We start from the raw sequence: 12804 nt of genomic DNA on the forward strand, positions 1-12804 counted from the left end.
TCAGTGGTGCTAGTTTCAGTCATTGTGCAAATGTACTGTTTATAATGCTGGGGAAACCGGCAGTCAGCTGAGACTGAAGAAGTCACTTGGATGAGTGACAAAACGTGACTGTGGTGAACCATGTCAGGGCCTGGTGCTGTCCAACTCTTCACTCTTCATCTTGGATATCTGCCACTGTGATGATTACTGGGCCCTGTTCAGCGAGGTTGCTGTGGTCTGTTCTTAGATTCACTAGCCAAACAGCACTGCTGTTATGGGTTGCGTCCTTGCGTCCATATGTTCTTCCAGTACTGTTTCGTCTCCAGCCTTGGTGGTGCTGTTCTCATATTGTTCCCTGCCACTGAGAGTACACCTTGGCTGCTTCTGTGAAGAACAGCTGGTTTATTCTGCTGCCTTCTATTTCTCTGGTGTATCTCTTTACGCGGCTGGCCAAGGCTGTGAGTCTTTGCTTTGCAGTTTCCAAGGCCTCAGGTATGGACAGCTTGCTGTACTTCTTGGGCACCTCCTTTGTTGCACCTTTCTGCAGCTCCGATAGTTAGCTAACCTCCCCCCATTCTACCTTGATCTTGGCCTCCAGTCTCCTTCTCCATGGAGGGTACTGCTCCTTGTGGGTGTTCAACTTGTAGCTAAGCATCTCACTGATTGCTGCTGCCATGATGTAGATCAGCTTGTTAGTCTCAGTAATGGTGGTGGTAGGTATCTTCCATAGTGCTAAATTCACATCATCTACTACTAGATCTTCTGAGGGTACTTCACGTAGTCTTGGTAACCATCTATGGATGATCTAGGTTTCAGGCTGTGTAAAGATGCCCCTGAGACAACCCAGCACATAACAGCAGGGTGCATGATGCTAGCAGACAGGGCATACATGGAACGCCATAACAAAGTGGCCGGCATAGTATACAGAAACATCTGTGTCGAATGGCCTGGAAGTCCCGAGGTCAAAATAGGAGACGCCCTCAAGGGTGGTGGAGAATGACCGAGCCAAGATGTTATTGGACTTCCAGATACAGACGGACAAAATGGTGATGGCTAACCAACCGGACATAGTGATGGTAGACAAGCAGAGCAGACAGCCGTAGTGATGGACATAGTGATACCAAATGAAAGCAACGTCAGGAAGAAGGAACACAAGAAGCTTGAAAAGCATCAAGGGCTCAGTGAAAAGCTTGATAAGAGGGTGGAGGTAACAGTGGTAATCAGAGCACTCAGTGCAGTGACTCCCAAGCCCGGTGAGGGGCTCCAGCAGATCCCAGGGACAACATCCGAGATTCAAGCTTGAAGGATGGACCAACCACAAGGGCGAGAGGGGATGTTTATTTAATGTTTTAAATTTTTTTGCAGTTTCAAAACATTTTGTTGCTTGGAAGACTTTAAACAGTGACTTACTTGAAACCTTCGAATGCTTTCTTACCTGAATGGAGACTATGCGAGGCAAAGGTTGGCGTGTACTTCCTCCACCCTCTATTGCGATGCCCAAGGTGTTCGAATTTTTCAACACTCGTACCAGCACAGCAGTAGGCCCTGGCACAGGTAAGGGAGACTGTTGGGAAACAAAGCAAGGAGAGCTAAGAAAAATATATTTGTGAGCAAGAAGTAACATCTTACTGCATGCAATTTAGCCACTGGCTTGTAGGTGAAAACCTGAAAAAACCTGAAAATCTCAATATAGTGAACAACTTATTTCATTTTCTTCAGGTGATGATTCAGAGCTGGGTGTCATCAGCATAGCAGTGAATTCAGTAAAAGGACTAGATGTTACAATCCCTGATAATGCATTGCTTTAAATGGAGAAAATCTTGAGGGATGGCTGTTATGAGGAAAAGCAGCCCAGACACTTTACCAGCAGCACACATCATTGTGTGCCTCAACTTTCGTTCTTTTACCCAGCTAATCTGCCATTTTTCCTTGGTTAGGTTTAGGGATTAGAGGTCTGATCTAAATTATTAAAATTTGGGACAGATCGTCAGTAGTGGACCTTGGATTCATCGGGTGTTTCGGCCATTATCACTAGACACCCTCATCCAAGGAGGCCCTGCCAGGGTTGATCAGGCCCTGGAGTGTGTCAATGGAGCATTATTTACATGTTAATGAGTCCAAGTCTAAAGTTACTGTGTTCCCTTTTTTTTCTTACTGGAATGCCCTCACATGTTCCAGCCTAATGCTAATAACAGTATTTCCTTTAAATTCAATAAAGCTTTTAAGAGTTTTGTTTAGGTGCCCGCAAAGTAACTTCAGGTCTTAAGATCACAATCATAGACCATTGTATAAACGATCACCGAGAAGATTACTTTAATCTATTTCAGTTTTGTAGAAGCCTTTCTTCTACACAACTATATTAGCTCTGATTGTATCTCATCTATTCAGAATATTTTCATCTTATTTTTATTTGTTGCTAATGCAGCTCTTCATAGTTTTTGTCCTATTGCATTACGTTTTATTTAGTCATTATCTTCTTTTTGTCAAAAAAAGGTTCTTGTCAAAAACTATGATAAAAATGTTTTGGTCAATGAAATTAACACTGGCTTGCACACAGTGATATATCGATATGACATGTCATCTTATAGGATACTCCATAATGAATCACATTGTTATATCTGCTGTCATTTTTTGGGTAAGAACTTGTGATGTTAGTTTGCAAACTTGACCGATTAAAAAAAAAAATTAAAGCAACAAAAGTGGTGATCCAGTGAATTCTGAAATCACAAACATAAAACTGTGTTTACACCAGTACTAATTTGCTTGTTTTGAACACACTAAAAGATATGCTACTGAAAGACTGCTTAGTAATGAAAACCCTCACTTGTCTGCCAATCCCTGGAGAAAGTGCATGAAACCCTGGCTGTTCCAGATGGGTCCGGTGATTTTTGCTAGGTCGTGGGCTGCCATCCTTACTGAAGCCTCCTGCCTCTGCTATATCCACCCCGCTGTCCTCACTCAGAGTCTGGCCGCTGTCTGACAACTGTGATAGGGTGGCCCCTGGGGGGGAGGGGTTAGTTAGCATACATTGAATTTAATTAAACTTTATTTATATAGGAAAAAATCACAACAACAGTTGCCTCAAGGTGCTTTATATTGTAAGATAAAGACCCTACAATAACGCAAAGAAAACAGAAAACCCCAACAATCATATGACCCCCATGAGCAAGCACTTTGGCGACAGTGGGAAAGAAAAGCTCCACAGGAAGAAACCTCCACCAGAACCAAGCTCAGGGAGAGGCGGCCATCTGCCACGATTGGTTGGGGTCAGGAGAGGAAGACAGGACAATGACACACTGTGGAAGAGAGCCAGACATTAATAATAACTAATGTTTATATGCAGAGAGGTGTCTAAACACATAGTGAGTGAAAAAGGTGACTGAAGAAGAAACACTCACTGCATCATGGGAATCCCCCAGCAGCCTACACCAATTCCAACAGAACTAATGGAGCATTGAGGATCACCGGATCCAACCTTAACTCTGTGCTTTATCAAACAGGAATGTCTTAAGCCTAATTGTCATGGTCCCTGTGTCTTCCCGGCTGGCTCGAACAGGCTACAGGTATTTGTTTACAGGCCCCATTTTGAGGTGACGGCAAATTTACACTGTTATACAAGCTGTACACTAACTCCTTCACAAGGGCAAAACTAAACTAATTAAAGAAGGTCAGACTGTCAGGGACCTTGGTTTCTCTCTAACCTGGAGAAAACTAGAATTGGCTATGACAACTAAGAACATGCTGTGGAGCAGGAACATGAGACAAGCTAAGAAGTATAAACATGAACCAGAACATGAAGATGTTCACAACATGAACAAGCCAGAGAATAATAACAAGTATGACTCAGTGCAGAGAGGTCTATTAATACTGAATGAGAAAGGTGACTGAAGAAGAAACACCCAGTGCATCATGGGAATCCCCGGCAGCCTACGTCTATTGCAGCATAACTAAGGGAGGATTCAGGGTCACCTGGTCCAGCCCTAACTATATGCTTTAGCAAAAAGGAAAGTTTGAAGCCTAATCTTAAAAGTAGAGATAGTGTCTGTCTCCTGAATCCAAACTGGAAGCTGGTTCCACAGAAGAGGGGCCTGAAAACTGAAGGCTCTGCCTCCCATTCTACTTTTAAATACTCTAGGAACAACAAGTAAGCCTGCAGTGTGAGAGCGAAGTGCTCTAATAGGGTGATATGGTACTACAAGGTCATTAAGATAAGATGGGGCCTGATTATTTAAGACCTTGTATGTGAGGAGCAGGATTTTGAATTCAATTCTGGATTTAACAGGAAGCCAATGAAGGGAAGCCAATACAGGAGAAATCTGCTCTCTCTTTCTAGTCCCTGTCAGGACTCTTGCTGCAGCATTTTGGATTAACTGAAGGCTTTTCAGGGAGTTTTTGGGACATCCTGATAATAATATATTACAGTAGTCCAGCCTATAAGTAATAGGAACTAGAAAAATTTGCATTTCCTGCGAAAATGCTGTGTGGATGCCTTAATGCTGAAGCTGTCTGCTGAAAAGATGAAAAAGATGAAAAGTTGCAAAAAGTTGTATGGTGGTGAAGAAACTGAAAATTCAGCTGAAAACAGGTGAAGAAGGAGAAATTTTTTGCTGAAAGGTGGTGAAAAGCAAAAAATTCTATTGAAAAGGCGTAAAGTCAGAGACATTTTTGCTGAAAAGTGGTGAAAAAAAAAATGTTGCCCTGTGCAGGATTCGAACCTGGCCCTCCTGGTCTCAAGGGAGCTAGTCATCTCACTGAGCCAAACTCATTCTCTCAAGAAACGAGATGGAGAGACTGACAATTCTGCTGAAATGAGCAGAAGCTGCTGAGAATTATGCTGATATGAGGTGAAATGGTTGAAAACTTTGCAGAAAAGAGGTAACTCAGCAGAATTTCTGCTGAAAATAGGAAAAGAAGCAGAAAATTCTGCTCAAAAGAGGTGAATCAGCAGAAATTCTGCTGAAAGGTGGTAAAGAAGCAGAATGTTGCACTGAAAAGAGGTGAATCAGCAGAATTTCTACTGTAAAGAGGTTTTTGCTGAAAACAGCTGAAAGAGCTGGAATTTGTGCTGAAAAGTGGTGAAGCAGCTGAAATCTGTGTTGAAAACAGTTCAAAAATTTCAAATGAGTACTGAAAATATTGTTGCCACAAGCGGGATTTGAACCCGGGCCACCCGCTCTGAGAACGGCTGCTCATCTCACTGAGCTAAAACACAGCTCAACCGGGCAAGGAAAACTAGTGACCCCACTGATAATGTGGCAGAAATGGGCAAAAAATATTGCATAAAAAATTCAATATCTCAAAAAGTATAAAAGTTATGAGCACCAAAAGTCATAGCTGCAATAAGCAGAAAGAGCAGAATTTTTTAAAGTTTGAATGGCGAAAATCGGATAAAAACTGTGGGAGTAGTTAAGTGCCAAAAAATGTACGGAAGCAACTTGAAGCTGAAGAAAAGATAAAGAATAAAGAGAAACAGGAACTCAATAGTGTGGACGCCTTTGAGGGCATCCACACAATAAAGAGAAACAGGAACTCAATAGTGTGGATGCCTTTGAGGGCATCCACACAATTAGTTTGTCAGCGTCACTTTGAGACAGGATGTTTCTAATTTCAGAGATATTAGAAGAAAGCAGGCTCACATATTTCTTTGATATTGACGTGACATATTCTGGTCAAAAACTACTCCAAGATCTTGTCAAGTATATGGTTAGACACTATGTTTCTACAATGTTTAGGGCCCAGTACAATAACTCCAGTTTTATCTGAATTTGGTGTGTGTTATCTGGCTTCATGGACAGATAGAGCTGGGTGTCATCAGCATAGCAGTGAAAATGTATACTATGTCTTCTGATGATGCTGCCTAGGGGAAGCATGTATAATGTAAACAGAATTGGTCCTAGCACTGAACCCTGTGGAACTCCATAATTAACCTCAGCGTGTGAAGAGGACTCTCCATTTACATGTACAAATTGGAGTCTATTAGATAGATATGATACAAACCACTGCAGCACAGTACCTGTAATACCTACAGCATGTTCTAATCGCTCTAATAGGATATTATGGTTAACAGTATCAAACGCTGCACTGAGGTCTAGCAGGACAAGCACAGAGATGAGTCCACTGTCAGAGGCCATAAGAAGATCATTTGTAACCTTCACTAAAGCTGTTTCTGTGCTGTGATGAGCTCTGAAACCTGACTTATCATATTATCATGTGATCAGTTAGCTGTTTTACTCTTCCAAATATTTTGAGATAAAAGTTTGGAGATTGGCCTGTGATTACCTAAAACAGCTGGGTCAAGTGATGGCCTTTAAAGTAATGGTTTAACTATTACCAGGCTTGAAGGCCTGTGGTACATAGTCAGTTAATAAAGATAGGATCAAAGTCACATTGTGCTTGGTTTGGAGAAAGTAATTACTGAAGTTAACTCAGAAATATAAATTGCAGAAAAAGAGTCTAAAAAAATATAATGGGTACTGAAAGTAGCTGTAGATTATGAATAATCTGTGAGATTATAATGGGTTATTTTGTTCTAATGGTTAAAATTTTATTTGTGAAGAAGTTCATGAAGTCATTACTAGTTAATGCTAGAGGAATGGTTGGCTCAACAGAGCTCTAACTGTTTGTCAGCCTGGCTACAGTGCTGAAGAGAAACCTGGGGTTGTTCTTATTGTCTTCAATCAGTGATGAATAGTAAGATGTTCTGGCTTTGCGGAGGGCTTTCTTATAAAGCAGCAAACTATTTCTCCAGGCTAAATGATGATTTTCTAATTTGTCTAAGGAGCTTGGAAAGAAAAGGATCTGGACTTCTTTAAGTTGCTTAAAGATGTTTCACCTCTCATCCGAGAAGCTTCTTCAGTTCTGGGGTCAAATGGTGGAGAGTCCCAGATTTTCTAATTTATTGACACACCATACCCTCTCCATCTTACGATTTACCTGCTTTAAGTTCCGTGTTTGGCAGTTATACAAGGGTGTCAAGTACTTCTGATTTGAGGCTTTTTCAGAGGAGCTACAGTATCCAGTAGAGCTGTACACAGTGAAGAAATAAAAATAAGATAATCGACCTCTGTGGGAGTAATGTGCAGGTAGCTACTCTGCACTTAGTACAAGGCACTGAAGTAGATAACACTGGATATAGCCTTAAGCTTAGTTACAGCACTTTCAGAAAGACATCTACTGTGATGAAATCTATTCCCCACTACTGTGTAATCCAATATTGTAAATGTAAATGTTATTACGAAATTATCTGACAAAAGAAGGTTTTCAGGAAAAACCGTTAAAATGCTCAGTTTGCATGCCATATTTTTATGCCCAGATCTAAGTAAGTAACTAAGTATGTAAAATGTATTTATATAGCATTTTTCAAAGATAAAAATCACAAAGTGCTTCACAATACAGAATCTAGAGTGTGAGTAAAGTAGTGGGTGGGTTCTTTTACATTTGAAAGAAGTCAGTTGAGTATAATAACAGATTAAATGCAGTGTTGAGGCTGTCATTTTTAGCATGTACATGAATGTTAAAATCACCCACAATAATTATTTTATCTGAGCTGAGCACTAAATCAGATAAAAAGTCTGAGAAATCAGACAGAAGCTCTGTGTAAGACCCAGGTGGACGATAGATAAACAGATAGATAAACAGTTCTTTAGGTTTTCCAACTAGGGTGGACAAGGCTAAGCATTGGGCTTTAAAATGAATAAAAACTCTGTATAGGTCTTTGGTTGATTAGTGAGACTGAGAGTTCCTCCATCCAATGTTATTTCTATCAGTATTTAAGGTTTGACTCTCATCATCCACTGGAGCACAAACTACAAGCTACAACACAGAGCGCACACCATCCCCACAGACACCCACAGGGCAGGGAAGCAGAAGAACATCACATCAAGAAGGCCCTGAGTAAATGTGGTTATCCCAGCTGGACTTTTGTGAAAGCTGGGAAGGTGCCAAAAGAAAGCTCCAGCCGATCCAGGAGAGAAGGACAACTGCTGACTAAGCGAAAACCTGTAGTGATCCCATATGTGTCAGGAGTATCGGAACAGTTGAGACGCATTTTTTCTAAACGCCACGTCTGTTGGGTCTGCGTTACAACAGGCCCTGCTAGTTCAGACTTATTCCCGTGAAGAAAGCAAGACAGAGCAGCGATCGATCGGTTTTCACATGCTATAGCAAGCAGAGCCGGACGGCAGCACTCTGCCCTCGGTCTCAAACGACTCCAAAGACCAGGCCCCGCTTGCAGCCTTTTTATTCTGTGACACACAGTTTACACCAACACCCATTGTAAAACCCCCCTATGGCCACAAAAGGTTAAAACACTGTGTGTGTGTGTGTGTGTGTGTGTGTGTGTGTGTGTGTGTGTGTGTGTGTGTGTGTGTGTGTGTGTGTGTGTGTGTGTGCATGTGAGTGAGTGTGTGTGAATGAGGGTGCGTTTGTGTGACTTCCTGCTGACAAAGGGTCATTTCCCTTACTATGTATGTGGCTCAATTCCCGTAACGGTCTACTATACACAAACACAGGTGAGGTCATAAATGGCAAGAAGTAAACATCCTCACTAAATAAGTAGGCAGAACCCTCACTTAGGATGTGCCTACAGTTACACTATAGCCCCCCTCACCATTCAACAGGCTGGGGAGGGGAACAGAAACAGAAGAATGTCTTTGATCCTACAGTTTAAGGCAAGGCTTACAAATTTAAGTTACACAGTGACAACATTTAACTATTTCAACCTAACAGCGTCTCTGTGGCTTTTAAACCCCAAAACACGCTGCGCCAAAATTTGGTCCACCCCCAAGGATCGGATCCCCCGACACAAACAGAGTAACATAGTGTACGCTGTTAAGTGCCAGGAGGATTGCCAGGATTCATACATCGGGGAAACCAAACAACCTCTGGCGAAGAGGATGGCACAACACAGAAGAGCCACCTCGTCAGGCCAGGACTCTGCAGTCTATTTACACCTACAGGCCAGTGGACACTCTTTCAATGATGAGGATGTACACCAATGGCGTAGATTTGGTTTTGGCATTGGTGGGGACGGATGACTCAACCACCGAACCCTGCCCTGTTTCTTTTTTTTCCTTTTGTCTTTGCTTCTTGATAAAAAGAAGGAGAAATATACTTGCCTACATATGCTATTCTACATGCTTTTAAACCATTTAAAATTACAATTCATAGTTTTATATGTGAATTATATAATGTTAAATTAATATTAAACAAATGACTAAGTATTTTAGACTTTAGTTTACTTCAGCCATATTCCATATAAATCAGGTATCATACAAAAATAAAAATAGCTTCAAATACAGTCATGACAATAAAAGAATATGACTTTAAGGACTTAACAACATTACTTCAGTTATAGTACACCAACATCTCTGATACATTAGCACTAAGGGAACACTGAATGACCTGGTGGGTTTTGTCCATAAAACTACTCATCTAAGATTACCACAAAATTATTATTCTGTGCTTGATGTGCCTCATCTTTGGCCCTGGCTCTTCCCCTCTGACTGCACTGGGACATATTGCCACTTGATAAAATAACACATTGATTTGAGCCATATAAAAAGTGAGACATGTCAATTCAGATTCTTTGTCAAATGTACACTAATGAATCATTTTACATCAGCAGCCTAACAATTGTCATGATAATAAATACTAGTTAATCTATAGCACCAAATCATCAGTCAGTCACCTGTGACCTCGCCTCTTCACCTCTGTCCGAGCTACAACATGGCAGAGCTGCCTCTGTCACCTGATATTTAACAGTGAGACATTCCAAACACATGCAGTCACACATGTGCTTCAAATACAGTAATGCACCATCAAGTCATCATCCAATTTCACCTGTGATCTTGTATCACCATTACTAGGAGGGGGCCTAAGGGTACATCTGTCACCATCTTACAATGCTGTGATTGCAGCCATTCCCCAACTCTCTGTGAATGCTACTCATGGCCATTGATCAGTGGCCTCTGATCAGTGGTCATGAATATTTGATATTAATACTTCAAACTGACCTGACAGCCCATTGTTTGTCAGTGGTTCTAGTTTCAGTCAGTATGCAAATGTACAGTTTATAAGGTTGTGTAAACCTGCAGTCAGCTGAGACTGAAGACGTCACTTAGATGAGTGATGAAATGTTTCTCCTACTGAAAACGTCCAGATGAACAGAATCAACTTTTTGGGATTTCCTTACCTGGATGATTGAGCATGCATCAAGACATAAGCAGGGCAACCCTCTACATGTTTCTAGTCACAAAACATGTGTTGTTCTGGTTATTACTAATACATTTTACCTTATAAGTTGAGTGTATCTCTGCACTGAGAAACAACACAAACACACAGGTGGGTGTCTCTGACACAGACTGTGTACCTACTTAACACCAAGTTACCCCCAATGGATCCATCAGAGAATGTTGGTTAAAAGTGCTTGGGCATAGAAAAAAGCTCTTAATCAAATGTGTGTCTGAATGGGTGAATGAGACATGCAGTAAGTCATTTGTGTGCTCAAATACAGCAGAAAAGTATTACATAGACACCATTTACCTCTTTGCTGTGGTCTGGCATCTGCTGATAGCCGATTCCTTTCTGTTACCATGACTTTCTGTGTGAGAGCAGGTGAGCAGCGTTGGTCAGTGCTAAAGGGTGGAGTGGCAGGCGTGATGAGAGAGGGGCAGGGGGACGGACATGGAGAGGGATGATGAGATGGTTGAGGGGATGGCAGGGGAGTTGCTGCTTTTGAAGAGGATGCAGACGTTGACAAGACGGAAGACTTTTCATAGGAGCTGGATCTAGAAGAAAACTTGATAGATGCCTCTGGTTTAGCAGAGCTGGGAAAGTCCCGGTGATGCAGGAAGCCTGGGCAGGTGTGGTGACCTGAAATGGGCTGGCTATGATGGTGGACATGGTAATCAAAATGAGGATTATTGTGGTGTTCAGAATCAGAGAGCTGGAAGGAATTCTGGCAGGTGTGTTGAAGGGAATTCAGGGAAGTGTAGTGGGTGGGACCAGGGCATGCATGATGGGGGGAGGCTGGTTTTGGCTGGTGTTGGCTGGTGGGAAGGGATTTGATAGGCTTGTGGGGAGAGTCCTGGAGTAAATGGGTGGGACCAGTGACGAGCAGGCAAGAAATGGGCTGCACCACTTTGGCTGAAGGCTTGCAGTTGAGCTCTTTCTCCATGAATGGTCTTCTTTGGGACTGGACAGAAGCAGCTCTGAAGGGTGGAAAAGGTTCACTTGAAGCCTGCTTTTCATCCTGTCATTCAGAAAAAGGCAGTGACATACAATAATCCAACATGAATAGTGAATGTTGCCTCTTTAATCATTGTCTTTAAGATTTTAGATCTTGTATATTCAGAAACACAGCTCGTCACGGACTAATGACCTTTTTAGAAAAATAAAATGAGAACATCTGTAGCCATCACATGGTGCATGTTGAGTACAGAGAGTCAGAACAAGGTTAGATTAGCGTAAACACAGAAAAAAAATGTATTTAAGCACTGTTAATTATGTAAAGGTACATTTACCCTATGGATAAATAGTTAGATAGTTGTACAAGCAAATGCAGCGATGTGAAAAAGTGTGTGCCCCTTCTTGAGTTCCTGTTTTTTTTGTATGTTTGTCACACTTCAATGTTCCAGATCATCAAACAAATTTAAACATTAGACAAACATAACACATGTAAACACAAATTGCAGTTTCTAAATGAAGGTGTTTATTCTAAAGGGGAAAAATATCCAAACCTATGTAGTGAAATCAAAACTAAAAAAAGGAAAAACTGATTTCCCTCTAAACCTAATAAGTGCAACAGCCTTAGCAGCAACAATTGCAATCAAGCGTTCACAATAAATGACAATGGGTCTTTTACAGTCCTATGGAGGAATTTTGGCACACTCATCTTTGCAGAATTGTTGTAATTCAGCCACACCGGAGGGTTTTCAAACTGAACTGCATTTTTAAGGTCATGACACAACATCTCAATCAGATTCAGGTCAGGACTTTGACTGGCCACTCCAAAGTCTCTATTTTGTTTTTCTTAAGCCATTCAGAGGTGGACTTGCTGGTGCGTTTTGGGTTATAGTTCTGCTGCAGAGCCCAAGTGCGCTGCAGCTTGAGGTCACAAATAGATGGCTGGACATTTTCCTTTAGGATATTTTGGTAGACAGCAGAATTCATGGTTCCATTTACCACAGCAAGTCTTCATCAAAACAGACCCAGACCATCACACTACACTTTATATACGTAACGTTAAAGTATGAAATCTTCACATTAAAGGATGCATTTGAAAGGCAGGTATACACAAAAAGAACTGTCCACCAGCAGGAATTAGCCAATAAGAAATTCATCCATCCATCCATTGTCCTCCGATTACCCCAGTAATGGATGAATTATTGCTCTTGTCCCCAGACACTGCTTCTGTATGGGCTCAAATTGTGGTCATAAATATTTTGTACTTGTAAATCAAATGCGTATTTGTGAACTGAGTTTTGTAACCTTGTGAACTGAAATATGTGAAAAATTTTTGTTTGTGCATCTACAGATGAGAATTTGTGTGTGTAAAAAAGATTTCAGTTTGTAAAAACTATTTACACGAGTTACAGATTTTTTGTTAAGGTCTGTTTACAGATACAAAGCAAAAAACTACATGTAAAACTCTGCGCTCAGGTTCCCTGGCTATGCCTGAATTTCAACTTACAAGTAAAAATTTTGACCCGATTTTTCTTCCTTTCAGCTGATTGGTCAATGTCATGTCAATCACAAATTTAACAATCCAACAGATGGGTTTGAAACTCTTGTAGAGGACATAAAGTCAGAGATTGAGACAATGAG

At 41.3% G+C, this 12804-nt stretch overlaps 1 protein-coding gene across 2 annotated transcripts in view; it reads right to left on the reverse strand.

Annotated features, from left to right (window-relative positions):
• Positions 1–12804, reverse strand: part of LOC116311151 (whirlin-like) — a 106880-nt gene that overhangs the window by 6349 nt on the left and 87727 nt on the right. Inside the window, exons 8-10 of one of the 2 annotated variants that reach the window (XM_031728185.2) lie at positions 10522–11230; positions 2804–2979; positions 1415–1543 (exon numbers count right to left, since the gene is read on the reverse strand). In XM_031728185.2, coding sequence (XP_031584045.2) covers positions 1415–1543; positions 2804–2979; positions 10522–11230 — 1014 coding nt within the window. The remainder of the gene's footprint in view (positions 1–1414; positions 1544–2803; positions 2980–10521; positions 11231–12804) is intronic. The other variant, XM_039620930.1, reaches the window with a different exon arrangement.

The sequence above is a fragment of the Oreochromis aureus genome, linkage group 12 (genome assembly GCF_013358895.1).
Source record: "Oreochromis aureus strain Israel breed Guangdong linkage group 12, ZZ_aureus, whole genome shotgun sequence".
NCBI lineage: Eukaryota > Metazoa > Chordata > Actinopteri > Cichliformes > Cichlidae > Oreochromis > Oreochromis aureus.